Consider the following 19990-nt stretch of genomic DNA (forward strand, 5'->3'; position numbering starts at 1 on the left):
GAAAAGGAATCGCCTATCTCGATACGTGGAAAATTTCTCCCAAGAAATGGTCAAGAAAACCACTTTTTTCTGATCGCAGTACGCAGTTGAGAAGAAATGTCACTTCAAAGGGGGCTCTCTGTGGGAAATTTCTTGACCCTTTCAGTCAAGGAATTCCTTTACTTTTCTTGAGCGAAACAGCATACTTAGCTTAACTCCAAAAAATAAATAAATTACTACGCATAAAATGAGTAAAAACGTTTAAGCGTGTGCTTGATTTGTTGCCTGTCATCATCGAAGACAGCCATCAAAAAGATTTCCTCCACAGCTGATTCAACAGACAACATACAAGAAAACACAAAGGTTTTTCATTAGTGCTGTGTTTTCGCGTTTTTCGTCGTAGAAGAAAATTCTTTTCCGCAAAAGTTTACGTTTTCCGAACAGTGAATTAGTGTTTGGCTAGAGACCGGAAGTGTTGTGCATCGGTGCGTTTACGCAACATAGAAATCTCTCGTTATTATGTTCAACTTTGACGGTGACTTTCGTCGACGGCCGCAGCAAAATCTCGGCGGAGCATCGCAAAAGTCGGACCGCTTGACCATAATCCGGAAGGCGCAGCAGGAGCGCCAGAAGCGAGAGGATGCCCGCCGCCAGCAGAACGGAGCCACGGTCATCCAGAGCTCGGTTCGCAGTTTTGTCCAGCGGCAGACCGTGAAGCGCCGGGAACGGGATCGATTCGACGAGTATCGGAGGACTTGCGGTGTGCGGAACTTGCGGGATTTGGAGTACCTGGTCAAGCGGATCGAGTTCTTCTACCACCTTCGGAAGGACGGGGAACGATTGGTGAGTATTAGGCGACGAAGAGTGACAACAAGTTTTATAATTTTGTCACTGAAAATCAGGGCTGGTAGCGAGTCACATTTTAGAGCTTTGGTCACTATTTTTAATGGGAAGGTTTCTAAACTCTCCTTTTTAGCCTAAATCGTGTGTAAAGTCACGTTTTTTCTTCTGTTTGCAGTATATTCTGATTCGAAATACTTAAATTCCTATTTCCACAGGGGTTACTCTGAAAATTTTCCAAAATTCTATTCCAGAATTTGCTTCAGATATTTTTTCACCAATTCTAGTTTTTCATCGATTATTCTAATAGTTGCTCTAGCAGACCATTCAAAGATTCCTCCGTGATTTCTTCGAAGGTTTATCAAAGAGTTTTTTTTTAAGAAATTAGTTAAAGATGTTTACAGGAACCCCTACAAGAGGAGTTCCTATGTCATTTTTTCAGTTACTTCTTCACTCATTTTTATATGAATTCCTTCGTAAATTCATAAACTGTTTATCTCGGAAATTGCTCCAAATTTCTGCCAAGGATTTTTCCTGTCAGTTCTATTAGGAACTCTTGCATGATTTACTCAATCAATTCGACCAGTGATTCATCATTAAGTTTTCTTTTTGAAATTTCTCCAACATTTTCTGAACGATGCACGATTACTTCTGCAGTTCTTCCAAAGAACTTTCGCGTATTGTTTTTAAAGGAGGTTCTCTTCGGATGGGCAGATAATATGTAAGCTCTGAGTTAAATTAAAATGGCTTTATTGAACTATTGCTTAAGAAACATGTCTTGTCTGCTTGAAGGCTTGTTGTGGAATGACTGAAGTTTCTGACACGATCGGATGCCTCATCATTTCATGGCCACCTACGGTTTGGCCGATCGCTCACGGCCTCCTATTTCTTCAGTTTTGAGTAAAACTTCCATGGATTCTTCAAAATTTCATTTGAGATTTCAGACAAGCAAATACCGCCATTATTGCGATCATTTATAAACAAATTTCTTCAGGATTCTATTCAATGTAATTTTCAAGAAATGCCCGCATCAAATCATGTAGAATTTTATCTAGCGATTGAATTCTAGACAGCAACTTCTTCAGAAGCAAGGGAGATTTTCAAAAAAACTCGCAAGAGTTCATTAGGCATTTCTACGAAATTTCATCACACTACAAGATTTTATTTATTGATGATTTCCGGATTTTTTTTTCTTGAATTTTTCAATAATATCTTTGAAATGTCCTTAACGACTTCCTCGAGACGTCCCTGGAAAAATCCTGGATAAATTCTTGAGAACTTTCTTGTAAAATTTCTCAAAGAATTTCTGCTGCACTTTCTGAAGAAATCAAAAGAAGAATCCCTAGAGTAATTTGAAAAAGATATTATTAATCTTCGTTGTACATTGTGGTCATTTATGGCCAATCGACACGGTAAGCTAGAACTTTGTAGAGGAAAGGGATCATTTAAATATTACGTAACGCAAACAATGTCGGCTTTAGACATCCTCCCTAGCAGCTTTTGTATGGGATGTTTCATTGCAGTCTAAAATTATCTGACTTTTCCTTACTTCGGAAAACGAACATTTTCGTGCTGAAAAAAGCTTTCAGCGACCTCTAGAAGCGGCGCTACAAAAAAGTGACGCATTATGCACTAAGGAGCAAAAATGATCCAGGACTTTTTAAAAATCCATTTTGATCCAATTTTTATTTTTTACCTCCATATGGAATACATGGAACCCTAGAGTAGAACTCAAGTGTTTGTAGAGATGTTTTGTAGAAATTGTACTAATGTAATTCTGCTGGAATTCATGGGAGAAGCACTTCTTTTGGAGGCCCAGAACGAATCCCTGGAGAAATCCTGGTGTTAGCTCTGGCAGAATTCCTGCAGTAAATTCTAGAGGAATTCGTGAGTTGTAGTTCATCTGAAGGAAATCTTGATGGAATCTCTGGAGGAATTCCTGATAGAATCTCGGGAGAAATTTCCAGAATAATTCCTGGACGAATCTTGAGTGGACTACTTGAGGTTTTCTTTGTAGGTATAGGTGGAGGAAACCTCGGAGGAAATTCTGGAGGAATCACTAGAGAAATATCTTGAGTAGTCCTTGAAGAGAGTGTAGTGTAACTTTCGAAGGAAAGATATCTCTGCAAGAATCCTTGTGGAGATTTTGCTGGGGAACCCGACTATGGTCTCGGAGAATTACTTATTGGAAAAATTCTGAAGATTCGATTCGTAGTGATCCTTTTGATTGGCAGTTTTACTCTGGTCCTTAAGAAAACCGCAATGAATCTGAATCCTAGTTCTACATGACCATTACCATTGGATTATCTTAGAATATTTCTTAGGACACCGAAATTCCTAAAAAAAATCATATGAAAATTGATAATAAATCTTCGAGCTGTTTAGTAGAATACCTATAAGTAGATGAAAAAAAAACGAATTTAGTACTATACCATTTAATTCCACTACAGTTTGTATCCTTTGACAGATACGCGTATTTCGACCTCAACTGTAAGGCCGTCTTCAGTGTCGTGTACTAGACTCGACTTGCGAGTCTTCATAGGATTCCCCCAAGGAATTTGAGAATATTCTCGGTACAAAAACCTCTAAGTATCTCATCAGAGGTACTGATTTCCAAGAATTTAAGCATAGATTCTAAGGATTTTCTTTGGAGTTTTCCAAGGATTGCACAACATATTCGTCAAAGAATTCCACTTTTAAATTGATTTAAGAATCATAACTGGAACTTTTCTAGCAATTATACCAGGGATACCGCGTGTTATTTTTACAGGAAGCAATGTATGATCTTTCTAAGAATATGTAGTTTAATTTATATAACCCTTTTCCTCAGGCTATTCTACTCCATGAACGTATCATTGGATCCCTTTCCTGAGGTATTTAGTAGGAGATTCTTACGCAAATGCATCCTAGACGACATACAAACTATGAGAACACCGAAGAGAGTGAATTTAAGGTGTTCTTCCCGAATTCTTTCAGAATTACCTCCATCTCTTAGGTCTCTTAATGCAGCATGAATTGGGCATAACTATGTTGTGTTCTTGAATCCGCTTCCTCGATGAATGGAGAATTATGTATTTAGTTTTTGATACATTTAAAGACAAAAGATAAAATTTCCATGTCATCATTGATATCGTTTACAACCATATGCGCTTCAGAACGTGGATAGAAAAAAGCTGCATCATTAGACAATAGGCGTAGAACATCTTTCAATGAGAGTCTACAATGATCATTGATGTACAAGAGGAACAACAATGGGCCAATATTGCTCCTTTGAGGTACACTTACTGTAATTCATCTGAAGGAGCTAAGCTCACGGAGTCACCAATAGAGACAAATTGCATTCTATCAGATGCAACACGTTGCAAGACTTTATCTGCCAATTCTCTGATACCGTATGCTTCAAGATTTTTCAAAAGAATAGGGTAACGACTGTTTACATTGTTCTTAAATCATAACAGTTGGCGCCAGCGGCAAAAAATACAGACAACAGCCTTTTGAGCTTTCAGTTTCTCTTGCGGACCGCTGAATGGCGACACTGATGTTTGTATTTCACTCACTGATCGCGCTACGCTCGGTTCTCAGATTTCTTAAACTTCCAAGCTCGTGGAAGAACGGTAGTCGAAAACTGTCAAAACGTGTGGAAAATAATTAAAGATGTGAATTACTTGCACTAATTCTCGATTACTTTTTCAAATCGACGTAAGTAACTATTAAACGGTTTTGAGAAAATTAATTAGGAAAAATCACAATCTATCTTCTAAAACTGTTTTAAAATGAATCATCTTTTTAACATTTTTTTGCCGTGTACTTCGCTCAAATTTTGCATACACTCAGCTCACGTTCAAAAACTAGGTAGTTTCAATTATTTCCCACAAAAATAATTATAAGAAAATGATAAGCCGTTTCATTCAGTTACTTTCGACGTTTTTCTACCAGTGTAAAATCGGCTCAAGTAATGTTTTGTTTTGATTCGTGGTTAAGTCACTTTGTCTCTCCATACAGCGGGGCGGCGAAAGTAGTGGTTAGGTTGCGAAAGTTGAAAATGTTACTTTCGTCGTTTTGTAAATCCGGAAATTAAGGTGCAAGAGAAAATGGCAAAAAAGTCAGAACTGAAAAAGCAGTTTCAGGGTGGCCACCAAACCGGGAAAAACGGGAAAAGCGGGAAAAAGACGGGAATTTTGATCCACCGGGAAAAAGACGGGAAAAACCGGGAATTTGAGGCGATCACCGGGAAAATCGTTTTGAACGAACATCTTCAAGCAGTAATCTACAAACCAACCTCCAAAATAAGATACAGAAAGTAGTTATGTTTAATGATATTTCCATGAGATATCCTCAATTTTGAACCAGTTGCTTTCAAATATTCATGATTCAATTTCTTATATGCTACACCATATTTCTTAAAAATGTTTCACTCTTTTCTCTCTTAGCAATGCTTCGAAGCATTTTTTTTTTATTTTCGTCCTCGCACTGTCAGGGCGATTTTTTGATTTTTTCTCTATATATTTTTGTATGCACGTTTTGAATCGAAGTTGAATTATTTATTGCATATTGGTTTAGCATTCTTCTGTAATTGCTCAATATCTTATCTCAATACTCAATATCTTAGCTCAATACAACTTATCTGGAAAACAATCCTATTTATAAATACTTTTAATATGTCACTAGTGATCTAATCGACAAAAAAGTTTTGAATAAGGGCTCATTTACGATTTTAATAACAATCAAGCTGTTACAGCTCGTATAAAATGTGTAGAATATTCATACAAAAAGCATTACGAGAGAGTGTGTGGATGTCAAAAATGACCATTTTCGGTGTTATTAAAATTGTGAGCGAGCCCTAGGTAAGTGCTTCTAAATGTGTGGCCTTGTTTCATCCAAACCTTAAACTTATTTGCTTTAGCGAACTTGGGCATCTTGATGATTTACTTAGACACCTGGGGCTTTTGCCGGCCAAATATCTGAAATTCAGCATTAAGATGCACTTAAAATGATGATAAGCCAAAGCCAAACCTAGAAATTTCAAGAGCACGAGTCTTGAGAACCAAACAGAGCTCTGAGCTGAAATTGTAATCGTTTTATCATTACTAGAATGCAAACAATCCATCAAATCTTTACCGCGAACGGTTGTCAGATTCTGTAGATCTTAAAACTTAAACTTGTCAATTCAAAGTTTGGCTTAAAGGACATATTGTTGGTAAATATGGTTCAAATAGCATTCAAATTAAATCCCTGTCGTTTCTAGAGTATGATCTGTTTTGTTAGCACAATTAACCATCTCTTTCCTATGATAGATAGCTCCAGAGCTCCATTGATTTTCGATGTACGCGAGACAAATCGATTCAGATGAATACTATAGCCATGGTTTTCGGAATAAGATTCCATATAGATTAGGACAATCTAATAGTCAACTTATTGTTCCAATAGTGAAACTATTGATAAACAATCAAAATACTATGAAAAAAAGCAACTGAAAATTTTTAAACCAATTTAAAAAAAAAATGCAGTACTTTTCATAGAAACGATTTTTGATACAGAAAAACTCAATTAAAGTTGTTTGAAAGAATAGATGAAAAACCGGGAAAATTATGTAAAATATACCGGGAAAACCGGGAAAAAAGCGGGAATTTCAAAATCGAAATTCGGTGGCCACCCTGCAGTTTTCTCCTTTTAAAACAACAAATTGATAAAAATAAAAACACACAGCCTTTTTATTTGGCAAATAAAAGAGCCTGATGTTTTTATTTTCTTTGATTTGTCTATTCAAAAAGAGAAAACTGCTTTTTTAGTTTTGACTTTTGCATCATTTTTACTTGGGCCTTAAACGTTCTAAAAGTGAAAAGTTGAGTTGGTACAGAGCGGTACGTGTAGAATTCCGCCTGCTTAACACGTAGGATCGATAAAGTAAGTTTGTATACTTTTTTGACTTGAGTCTGTATGAATAAGTTTTCGAGAATTAAACTGGGTCGAAAAAATAGTGAGCGTAATGAGAATATATAACTTTTTATATTTAGTTCATCTTCCGTGCTTCAGGGCTTTGTTTTCACTACCACTGAAAAAGTCATTGCCTTTTCAGTTTTGAATAGCACCCTATTGAGTGATTAAGTGTATCGAACACTCTTTTATGATTAAATGACATTAAATATTTAGGGAAAACACATAAAAAATTTGAAACTTTTCGAAGTTTTGTATTCTTTAAAAATATAATTACCAGGTGCAATCGCTTGAAACAATAGTAGTCATGTCCTCATTCAATAATTTTGAAAAAAAGATTTGTTTACTTGTTTGTAGCCTGGAAGGAAATTGTTCATATGATGAGTAAAAAAATGTCTCATTATACAACTGAAATTCAAATGAATAAAACTACAAACTATAACTTTGAGCGATTTTACCTGCTGTTTAATCTTTGAGCACGAACAGTAAACAATTTTTCGATAACAAAATTGACAATATTTGTAGTTTGTTGTAAGAATTGCATTTCAATTTCTCATAACTACAACGTATAAAGGACAACAATCCGACACTTGTGAAAAAAGTTATTCAATAAAAACCTATTGGCAAGGCGACGTTGATTAACACGTAAAGGAATAACAATAATAACAAAATCGGGCAAAATTTTCAAATAGTTTATGCTTAACAACTTTTTCACAAGCATCGCATTACTTTGCAGTCGTCGACAATGTTGTTCATCTTAGAAATATCAAGATCTGTGTTCAGAATTTTTATAGAGGACAATGGGCGACCTCTGGCGATTTTTCTTTGAAAAAGTAAGTTTTCCCATAGTAAATCCCATAGAAACTTTGAACGACTGGCGCTAAAATATAGTTTCACCGATCGAGCTGAAATTTTGCACAGTTGTTATGGGACCTAAATGAAATCCAAAAAGTGGACTGGAGCTAAAATCTAAATTTTTCATATAACTGTGTCCCAGGCTAATGTTCTAGTTTTATCTTAAATTACCGGGAAAATTATGACTGGTCTCACTCCACTAAAATGGTTATTATTATTCTGTACATTGTAAACATTTCTGAATTTAATTGTCGAAAGTAGGTATTTGATTATACCTTTAACATTCAGTAGATCACTTGGCACGTGATGTAGCTTGGAAGTAGGTTTCCATCTTCAATGTACACTTACGAGAACTCCATACATAAAAAATCGATAACGACGTCGGCCACGTCCTTACGGTCATCGGGGAAGGGAAGGAATATTAGTGTTACTTGAGACCGAGATCACCTCTGCATTTTCATGGTTGTCACATGAAGGTGTTAGTGGGAAGGGATCATAGCTGTATGATCAGGATTCACCTTGGTAAGTGATGGGAGTCATGCAACCTCAGTTCAAAAAATCACCTATCAGTACTCTAGAGGCAACGTTAACGGTAAGTCGACAAAACCATTCAAAGGTTGTATTTTATAATGATAAAAATCAGGTTGAAGGAGTCGTATGGGGCTTTTGGAAATAATGCACAAGATTCTATGTCGACACTAACAGTTACACAGTTAAAAATTATGAAGATTACACGTCATGTAAACTTCATTTATGTGATGTAAACATGACATCATGTAAATTTAAGTCTGAAATCATGTAAAACTGTGTTATATGTCATGTAACCACAGAGGATCCTGCTGGATTACATCACATATAATTGAAGTTTACATGACATATCATGTAAATATCCATGATACTCCGCGCTCCAATTATGTGCATTATATGTCTCAGAAATTTACACGTTTCGTTCGAACTGTGTACGAACTGTTAATATTTTGTTGAATCCATTCATTTAAGTAACATTCTCATCGTTGTCATGATAAAAATACGTTTCATTATGTATTGTTCTTCTTTCTGGCGTTTACGTCCCCACTGGGACAGAGCCTGCTTCTCAGCTTAGTGTTCTTATGAGCACTTCCACAGTTATTAATTGAGAGCTTACTATGCCGATGACCATTTTTGCATGTGTATATCGTGTGGCAGGTACGAAGATACTCTATGCCCTGGGAAGTCGAGAAAATTTCCAACCCGAAAAGATCCTCGACCGGTGGGATTCGAACCCACGACCCTCAGCTTCGTCATGCTGAATAGCTGCGCGTTTACCGCTACGGCTATCTGGGTCCCATTATGTATTGTACATTTAATATAAAAGCATGAAACGAGCTCACCAAATTGACCATCCATCCTTATTTGAGCAACTGTAAGCTACTTTCATCAGCATAGTCATTTCACAAAAGCAAAATATCATCCAGTGATGCGAAAACCTGCATTTGATTGCACACAGAACACGTGCAAACTAAACGAGAAAAAAAACTTCGGCGACGACGCAAAAATAAAGATTTTTCTGGTGAAAATGAAACGAAGCAAAAACTCAACCCTCAAGAGCACAAATTTAGAGAACCAGGCAGCGGCTCAAGCTGAAAACTTGATCGATTGGTCACCATCAGCGATTGACCAATTGACCGAGCCTTCAGCTCGATCCGCTGCCCGACTTTCCGAACCCGCGCTTTTGAAAATTTGAGGTCCGTCTTCGATGCATCTTCACCTTCTGCTTGGGCTTTAACGAAGCACTGTCCCAGCAAAACGCGTGCAGAAAAAAAAAGTGGGCGAATTCGCCCCCCTGGGGGTGATTATCGGGTTCAGGGGGGCGAAAAAAGATTTTATGAAAGAATAACGTAAATTTGAATAGTTTTTAGTCACAGATATCATTGGAAGAATTTTTGAAGGGAAACATTTGTTGGAGCTCTTGAATTTTTAGGAACTTAATTCAAAATAAGAACACATATTCAGTTTTTTTGTAGGTTTTTTTTTATCTCTATTAACGAGATTTTTAGCCCTGGGCTAGTTCATCTCGGGACCAACGGCTTTACTTCCCTTCCGAAGGAAGTCGTCACTAAAATTTTTAGTGACTATCTCGGGGATGGGATTCGATCCCAGGTCCTCGGCGTGAGAGGCGTGAGAGGCGTGTGTTCTAACCACTACACCAGGTCCGTCCCCAATTTTGTAGGTTTGGTTACACGTGGTACCAACTATTTTGATACTTTAGTCAAAATTGGCTGACAAATACTATGGATAAATTCACTTATTGTCAGAAACGGAAAATTTCAAATATGGTCGGTACATATATTTATTATCTATTATGTCACACACCATTCAACTCCTTCAAAAAGTCAAAAATTTTGAAAGGGAGAAAAAAATATCATGATATTTTTGTCTACTACACGATTATTAAAGTTTTTAAGTCACCAAGCCTGGTAAAACGACGATCGAAAATTATGCTAACAAAAATGCTACTTTTTCATTACTTTCTTTCATAGAATTGAAAATAAAAGCTCTTTGAATTAGCTTTTTTGCTTTCAATTTGTAAATTCCTTATTTATTTTTAACATGTTGCGGAAATCTGTAATGTGATTGGTATGCGGATACGTTTCTTTACCGGACAATTTAATTTATTGTTTTTCCTAATCTCACTGAACAAATATTGTGGTTTTGTTAGTGAAGCTTTGAGATCAATGGATAATAAGTTGAAAAATGACATCAACTCAATTTCAACGAAAATATACTCATTTAAGGGGGCGATTCTGAAATATGTTGGTCTCAAGGGGGCGAAAGTCAAAAAAGTTTGGGAAACACTGGTCTATATGAACTTCAAACTCCAAAATCAACCGAAAAAACTTATTTTCATGTTTATATTATCTTCAAGTTTATATTTTTCCTATCAAAAGCAGCAAAATTAGTAATTTGTGCAGCTGTGCTAAATGAATATGTCTTGTGGAAATGTGCCTACTAGAAATTTAAAAATATTTGTACTTGAATCTTCTAGCGCTGTTTTCTTAATGCCTACATATTCCATATGAGACAGTTATGCCTTTATGCTCAGTATAAAGGGAAGCAGGTTGTTAGGCCGAATGCCGTTAGGCGGAAAAGGTCATTAGGCTGAAGTGTCGTTAGGCCGAAAACACATTTGATCATTTACTTTTGTTTCAAATGGCTAGCACAATCATCAGTGTTTTTCCTTCTTTTAATCAGAGGCTGTTCTTTTTAGTTATATTTCACAGCGGATATTGTAGGCTTCTAGATAATACAAATTATCCTAACCTTTCCTTGTTAGTTACCCATTCGACTTTACGATTCATTATAGAACTATCGGCCATTTTCGGCCTAACGGTATTCGGCCTAATGGTCTTCGGCCTAACGACATCCGACCTAACGGGATAGATACAAACCACTATTATCTTATATCACAATTTGGTCACTCTTCTTCTTCTTGGAAATTACGTCCTCACTGGGACAGAACATGCTTCTCAGCTTAGTGTTCTTATGAGCACTTCCACAGTTATTAACAGAAAGCTTTCTTTGCCAAAGTTGCCATTCTCGCATTCGTATATCGTGTGGCAGGTACGATGATACTCTATGCCCAGGGGAGCCAAGGAAATTTCCATTACGAAAAGATTCTGGACCGACCGGGGTTCGAACCCAGACACCTTCAGCATGGCTTTGCTTTGTAGCCGCGGACTCTAACCACTCGGCTAAGGAAGGCCCGTAAGGTCACTAAAATAACTATTTTCGGCACCACTTATCGCTACCAGCCTTGTTGAAAGGTCATTGAACATTTGACAACTTTTCCTTGATTCTAGATATTCTTGTGTCAGTATATAATCAAAGCTCCCGCGGAAGTGTTCGGAGTGGCCGCATCCCAGTCGATCTGGACCCATCGAATCAAGAAGTTACTGGGCCTCTGTCTGCAGCAGATATTTCTTCCGGAGCATTCGCCGGTAAGTATTTACTCATGTAAAGTCTCAGGGTGTCTACTCCACTGGAAAAGAGGCATGTTTGTCAAGTAAACATCATTGGATCAATTCAATCATAACTACACGAACATACATTTTTTTAGGTATAATACTTTTACTCGAAATTATTCTTCGTATAACTTGGGTAAACTGGAAATACCTATAAGAGAATTTAATTTCTGTAAACGAGTAGACAGCCTGAAAGTGAAATAAACAAGTAATCTCATAATTAATTGAATTTAATTGCATAATTTCATCCGCAGACCATTCCGATGCGTATGTTGGAGATATTTTCTTCCAACACCTACATTGATAAGTACATTACCAAGGACAATCCCCAGGCTAGCCGGACCTATCTGGAGAACATCTTCTGTTACCTCATTCGACAGAAGTATTTCAAAGTCGTTCGACAGCTAATCGAGGAAAAGATTCCTGCAGTTGACGAGGACACCACAACGATTCCCAATCCAATTGCCGATGCCCTTCTGCAGATGCTTCTCCGACCGTTAAAACTGCTGCCCACGTCGAACGAAGCGTTCAACAAGAATATCCTGCAATCCTTTACGTTCCACATCCTGTCGCCGGCCTTTTCCGACCAGGTCAAACACTACATTGTCCCATCGCTTGCGAAGAGCGGCGATTTCCCTTACATTTCCCTCATCCGGTACATTGCCGAAGAGTACCAGATTCGGTTGGACTACCAGAACACGATTCTGATTGATATCGATGACGAGATGGATGACCCCGCAGCTTCCAGCCCTGTGACCACCGTGACAACGACGACGACGACTGGCGAAAGCTCCGCCAGTGCTTCCAAAAGGCCACGACGAAATAGCGAGAAGGAAACGCTAATTCTGTCCAGCTCGTTGCTCTACTGTGTGATGAAGCTGGGTGATGAAGAATTCGGTAAGTTTGTCTAGATCACATTATTGGTTGAGGACTCCTTTGTCTGTGTTCTGGGGCAATATGACCCCAGAGAACTCTGAAGGAGTCTACCACAAATAGCCGAATCACGAAGGCCGAAATTTTAAAATACATTTTAGTAAATGCCACAAACATTCAGCACATTTTTCTACAATATTATGGTTATTTCACTGTAGGGTAAGGCGCGACAAGATGCTCAAGTAACATTACTAGCTGACTAAGAGTTGATCGTGCATGTGGTAGATTGAAGAGGGTCTATTATCTACATTTCTTTTCCGGAGTGAAACACTTAAAACGGTAGATACTGTACAGTTTGTCCGTATCAGAGTTTATCCAGCTGAAATATAATTAATGTTTCTATAATTGTAGCTTGAATAGTCGCGCTGTAGTATTTTGTATAACATAAGTGTAAAAACCTCGCGAACACTGGAAAGGCATACAGTGCCTGTTCGATTTTGGCAACATGCCAAAAAAAATCATTTTTTTAATAGTATCATTCCAACCATTACATTCATTACTTATTATATCTAGGTGTTCTGTGTTATTAGACAACACTATCATCCTAATTTGGTAATACAAATCTAAGATTTTATTAACATTTTATTAATATTTTTTATTTTGAGCAGTTCAGATTTTTTACAGGTGAGTTGATTTCACCTGCTTATAAGAGAAAAAAAAACGTTTTGAATATACTTAACCTAACTTAACCTAAACATATAACGCAAGATTGTAGATAAATTCCAAAAGGGCTTAGAGCCAGCGTCCAATTGAGAAATTTTATTTTCAAAATTTTTGTTTCTTAATTGTGCAAAACGTTTCTTGATTTCTTTCTGCAAATCCTGCCATATAATGTTCATAGCAGGATCGCGAGTGCGTCGAAATTGCATTCTCCTCACGTTTTTAAGATGGATCAAGAGTTTAAGATCATCGTCTATAATCACGGATTCAAATTTTACTTCACATTTTGGAATTGCAATGCTTCTGGCTTCAACAATGGAATTTGTTAAAGTTTCAAGAGCATTGTCAATATCAAGTTTAGTTTCTAAAGAAATGTTAACATCAAGATTAGAGTCAACATACGTTTCATATATATTCCAGTCGACTCGTAAATAATTGAAAGTGGAGCTGATAGGATTGAGAATCGCTTCATGGGATAATTAATTGGCTACAAAGATGACTAGAGTCGGTTAAGACCAAGTCAATCGTAGATGGATTTCTAGAAGCTTAGCTTAGCTTAGCTTAGACTGACTACACATATCAATGGTTGCTATTCCGTGATTGACCGAAGTCAGTGAAAATGCACAAAGAATCAACTAGAAGTTCGGCTGGGATTGGCCATAATCTTCTTCAGTGTGCATAATTCAGTGCCTCTATTTATACAGGGTCAATAACGGCGCCGGCCACGTCCTTGCACTCAGGTGGGATTGGGGGAAGGAATGTTAGTGCAGGGTGGCCACCAAACCGGGAAAAACGGGAAAAGCGGGAAAAAGACGGGAATTTTGATCCACCGGGAAAAAGACGGGAAAAACCGGGAATTTGAGGCGATCACCGGGAAAATCGTTTTGAACGAACATCTTCAAGCAGTAATCTACAAACCAACCTCCAAAATAAGATACAGAAAGTAGTTATGTTTAATGATATTTCCATGAGATATCCTCAATTTTGAACCAGTTGCTTTCAAATATTCATGATTCAATTTCTTATATGCTACACCATATTTCTTAAAAATGTTTCACTCTTTTCTCTCTTAGCAATGCTTCGAAGCATTTTTTTTTTATTTTCGTCCTCGCACTGTCAGGGCGATTTTTTGATTTTTTCTCTATATATTTTTGTATGCACGTTTTGAATCGAAGTTGAATTATTTATTGCATATTGGTTTAGCATTCTTCTGTAATTGCTCAATATCTTATCTCAATACTCAATATCTTAGCTCAATACAACTTATCTGGAAAACAATCCTATTTATAAATACTTTTAATATGTCACTAGTGATCTAATCGACAAAAAAGTTTTGAATAAGGGCTCATTTACGATTTTAATAACAATCAAGCTGTTACAGCTCGTATAAAATGTGTAGAATATTCATACAAAAAGCATTACGAGAGAGTGTGTGGATGTCAAAAATGACCATTTTCGGTGTTATTAAAATTGTGAGCGAGCCCTAGGTAAGTGCTTCTAAATGTGTGGCCTTGTTTCATCCAAACCTTAAACTTATTTGCTTTAGCGAACTTGGGCATCTTGATGATTTACTTAGACACCTGGGGCTTTTGCCGGCCAAATATCTGGAATTCAGCATTAAGATGCACTTAAAATGATGATAAGCCAAAGCCAAACCTAGAAATTTCAAGAGCACGAGTCTTGAGAACCAAACAGAGCTCTGAGCTGAAATTGTAATCGTTTTATCATTACTAGAATGCAAACAATCCATCAAATCTTTACCGCGAACGGTTGTCAGATTCTGTAGATCTTAAAACTTAAACTTGTCAATTCAAAGTTTGGCTTAAAGGACATATTGTTGGTAAATATGGTTCAAATAGCATTCAAATTAAATCCCTGTCGTTTCTAGAGTATGATCTGTTTTGTTAGCACAATTAACCATCTCTTTCCTATGATAGATAGCTCCAGAGCTCCATTGATTTTCGATGTACGCGAGACAAATCGATTCAGATGAATACTATAGCCATGGTTTTCGGAATAAGATTCCATATAGATTAGGACAATCTAATAGTCAACTTATTGTTCCAATAGTGAAACTATTGATAAACAATCAAAATACTATGAAAAAAAGCAACTGAAAATTTTTAAACCAATTTAAAAAAAAAATGCAGTACTTTTCATAGAAACGATTTTTGATACAGAAAAACTCAATTAAAGTTGTTTGAAAGAATAGATGAAAAACCGGGAAAATTATGTAAAATATACCGGGAAAACCGGGAAAAAAGCGGGAATTTCAAAATCGAAATTCGGTGGCCACCCTGTTAGTGTGTAACCTTTGCTATTTGGAGACCGTGTTTGTCTCTGCATCTCCACAAAGGTTACTGGGAAGGATGTTTGTTAATGGGGAGGATCGTTGGGTCAAAGGATTCACTTTGATAAGTGATTAGACCATGATAAATAGTTTTTTGTCAAATATAAATATGATTTTATGAAAATATAATATTTTCATTTGATATGAACAATTTCTATGTAAAGGAAAATTATGCCGACACTTGAGGTGACGAACCATTCAAAGTTTGTTGAACAAATATCTAAATGTAACATTCCTAAAGCTGTCAGGACGAAAGCATGTGTTATTATATTTTACTTATTTGAAAAGAAACAAAAACTCGATTGGCTGGAACATCATAGAACACTCTTATTCTTATGCCGACACTTACAGTGGCGAACCATCCAAAGTTTGTTGAATAAAGTGAACCTTTCGCAAGTCTACACTTGTAGTGTCGAACCATTCAAAGTTTTTTTTTATAATTACAAAAATAAAGATAAAAAGAAAGGGGTGTTTTGAAAACAAAAAAATGTTAAACATAAATAATTCATGACTTAGAGTTTATGTCGACACTCACAGTGACGAACCATTCATAGTTTGTTGAAAAATCATATTTACGTCCTACCGTTGTATCGATTAAATGTGCAGTCATACATATTTTATAGATTAGAAATAGTAGCATGGAACGAGCTCACCAATTGATCCGTCATCCTTGACTGAGCAGCAACAATCTACATTCAGCTTAACTCGTTTGCTCGGCTATATAAAAGCACTCAGAGAAAATAGGCGCACGACCCGAGAGGGAAAACAACTGACGACTGCTCGGGCTTTCTTGACGCACTGCCAAGGAGCAATCGTCAAGGTCGAAGATCAAACAGAACTAACCGATCGCGGAACTTTTTCACTTCACTCGACCGACGCGCGACATGTTTGATCCTGCCCTCGTCACCCGCTCTCAATCGTAGATGGATTTCTAGAAGAGGAAAAACATGTAGGGCTATCAGGGTATTGAATTGAGAAATATCCTGAAGAGCACTCATCGAATAAAATTCTGCCGTTGGAATTACTTTGAGAATTATTCCATGGCATTAAAGTCACCAATGACAAAAAAAAATTGACTTATTGCGAGTCAATTTTCGCAAGTCAGTTTGGAGCAAATGTACTTGCTGTCCAGAGCATTGAAAAGGCAAATAGGCAGCTATGAAAGTATATTTACCAGACTGTGTTGCAACAGAAACACCTAACATTTCAAAAACTTTAGTTTCAAATGACGAAAACAGTTGATGTTTTATACGCCTATGAATGATGATTGCAACTCCCCCACATGCCCCATCAACTCGATCATTACGATAAACAGAAAAGTTAGGATCTCTTTTAAGTGTAGATCCAGGTTTTAAATACGTTTCGGTAATAACTGCTATATGCACGTTATTAACCTTTCGTCAGTCGCTCAAAAAAAAAGTTACACCAGCGGTCGCATCGTGTACTGAGTACACGCGGAGCAATTTTGATTGTACATCCAAAGCTAGGCAAAATAGAATATGGATGTCTTCGACAAATTTCTTCAGTCCAACGGTACCAATTGGTCAGTGGACAGAAAACACTTTGGAAACATCCTCATCTTCCTGTGGCCATCGGATTGTGCCCCGGGGGAACCGATGTAGTGGACATTTCGCAATGCAACATCTCGTACACAAATATCTCAGGATCTAGATTTTTTAGCAAGATGGTGTCTTCGGCAAAGTTGTTCAGTAGGTCAAGGGCTAACATGTGATAGGCTGCTTGTTTCGAAATTCTGCCACCAGATGGTGCTAGTGAGCATTTAATTTTTCAAACACCGATATCTCAAGATCCTGATTACCTAGAAAGATGATGTCTACGACAAAGTTGTTTAGTAGGTCAAGGACTAACATATGATAAGCTTCCTAACAAGAAAAACTGCCACAAGATGGCGCTAGTGAGCATGCAATATTTTAATCACGAATATCTCAGGATCCCGATTTTTTAGAAAGATGGTGTTTTCAGCAAAGTTGTTCAGTAGTTCAAGGGCTACCTTGTGATGATCTTCTTGATTCAGAATTCTTTCAATAGATGGCGCTAGTGAGCATGATATTTTGCGAACACAGATATTTCAGGATCCAGGCTACCTATAAAGTTGACGTCTTCGACAAAAGTGTTGAATAGGTCAAGGTCTAGTATGTAATATGCCACCCAACTTGAAATTCTACCACAATATGGCACTAGTGATCATGCTGTATTTTGATCGCGAATATCTTAAGATAATGATATTTTAGCAAGATGGTGTTTTCAGCAAAGATGTTTAGTAGATCAAGGACTAAACATGTGATATGCAGTTTGATTCAGAATTCTTCCACAAAACGAAATTTTCGAATTGAATTATTTCAGGATCCTGGTTAGGAAAATAAAATTAGATTACAAAGATGGTGTCTTTGATGAAGTTGTTCTGTATATCATGGACCAACGTGTTAAGTGTAAAATATACATACTCAAAATTCTTCCACATTCAATTCTAAATGCAATGGGCCGTTAGATTTCAAATAATTCCATCAGGCTAGAGAAAGAGCTCCTGGTTTAATTTTTTTCAAATACAGAATCTCAAGTTCCCGATTATTTTAAAACTTGACGTCTTCATCAAATTTATTGGGTAAAGAAAGTGCTCACATGTTATTGGCAATTATATTTTGAGTAACCCTGCGCCAGTGAGCATTTAATTTTCTGAACATCTTATGATACTGATCATTAGGGCTCATCAATACACGTTTTGTCAAATGTTAAAACATTTCGCTACCAGTAAATTAATAGATAAGCACAATATAAAATTAAACATATAGGGTTCATTCTACTTCAAATTCTAGATTCAAATTGAACAATATTATTTTAATATTTAGTAGAAAAGTAGGATGCAAACTTCTCGTTGCTGGTGATAATCTAAATTCGTTGCTGCCCATCTCGTGAGAGCACACACTCGCAGTACTGGTCGGGTTTGATATTATGGCACGTCTTTTTCCTCCGGAAAATCAGCTTGAGAGATAGGCTTATGATTATCGCCGTGACCGATGATTTCACTTACTGGTTGTTTACAAATAAACTCAAAGTGCTCTTTGTGCTAGTATAATCATAATATGGTTATACTAGCACAAAGAGCACTTTGAATTGATTTGTAAACAGCACAGGCAATATCTATCACATTCGATGTGATTCGAACAATGTTGTAGTGTGCGTGCCATCCCGTGAGTCGCCATGAGAGACCGAGTTTCTCATATCACTTTGCACTAACACATCCATCTTTGTTTTTGTGTAATAGCTTTCTGCCACCCATGAGCCTCTGTAGCCTCTGTGCGTGCCATGAATTCTTTTGTTCTTTTAACTTGTACTGTGCGCCGTGTGTTGGAGCTATCTCGCTCTCTCTCACAGGCAACTCGAAAACAGCGGCTCATGAGCCTCTGCATGCTATAAAACGTTTGACTTTTATTGTGCGCTCTGTTTTCAAGTTGCCCGTGGGAGAGAGCGAGACAGCACCAACACACGGCGCACAGTAAAAGTCATGAGAACAAAAGAATTTATGGCACGTACAAATCAGCTGATTTGAGACGTCTCGTGAAAAGACCTATTGCTCAATTGTAACCACCATTGACAGTTCTTTGATTTCAGCACAGACAAAAAGGCGTCACACTCTCATAGGTGTCCATCGATCATTTTTTTAACGACCGATTCGTATATATGCGACCAACTGCAGGCTGCAATGATTTTGATCGTCATATTTTTAAATATAGCCAAACCTGTATTAGTCGATGTTCCATAGTTCGATTTCGACTCATGAAACCATACTTAAAACAAAAAAATCATTATTACTATAATGCTCCCTTTTATCAGCTTTCTAAAGAATACCTGTTCCATGAGTAGATGATCTTTTGAGTATCGACTGGAAATTTGACTGTCCATGAAATTCTGAAGTATATTCTGATGGGATTTTCATGCTGAAGAGCACCGTTTTCAAATCACACGGTTTATTACATGGTAAACATGCATCAGTCTTGGACAGGATAAACAACTTAGTTGAAGACGTCATTTTCATGATTAAGCAATCACGATCCTAGATATTTGGGTTGAAAATTTAGCATACTCAGTGGCACTATCTAGTGGAAGAATTCCCAAACAAGTGTGGCCCATCACAAGTTTGTACTTGACTTACTGAACTTTTGAGCCGAGAAGTTTATATTTGGATGTAATCGGGATCCTCAGATATTAGCAATCAAAATATGCATGCTGAGCAGTTGAAAGTTGAACCAGTTGAAAGAATTTTAAAACTTGAGGTTCCTTGCATTTAGGTTTCATCTTAGAACAACCTTGCCGAAGGGGTAATATTTATTAGTAATGAAAATATCTCAGGATCATTTTTCTAAGCGATCAGGATCCAAATATATCTGCGTTCGAAAAATTGCATCTTCAGCGTCGTTTT

General features: G+C 37.1%; 1 protein-coding gene across 1 annotated transcript in view; it reads left to right on the top strand.

Moving 5' to 3' along the window:
• Positions 1-265: 265 nt before the first annotated feature.
• The window catches only part of LOC5574955 (ubiquitin-protein ligase E3C), a 58107-nt gene continuing 38382 nt past the window's right edge, over positions 266-19990 (top strand). Inside the window, exons 1-3 of the mRNA XM_021855307.1 lie at positions 266-822; positions 11448-11585; positions 11864-12506. Coding sequence (XP_021710999.1) covers positions 499-822; positions 11448-11585; positions 11864-12506 — 1105 coding nt within the window. The 5' untranslated portion in view covers positions 266-498. The remainder of the gene's footprint in view (positions 823-11447; positions 11586-11863; positions 12507-19990) is intronic.

The sequence above is a fragment of the Aedes aegypti genome, chromosome 3, assembly GCF_002204515.2.
Source record: "Aedes aegypti strain LVP_AGWG chromosome 3, AaegL5.0 Primary Assembly, whole genome shotgun sequence".
Taxonomy (NCBI): Eukaryota; Metazoa; Arthropoda; class Insecta; order Diptera; family Culicidae; genus Aedes; species Aedes aegypti.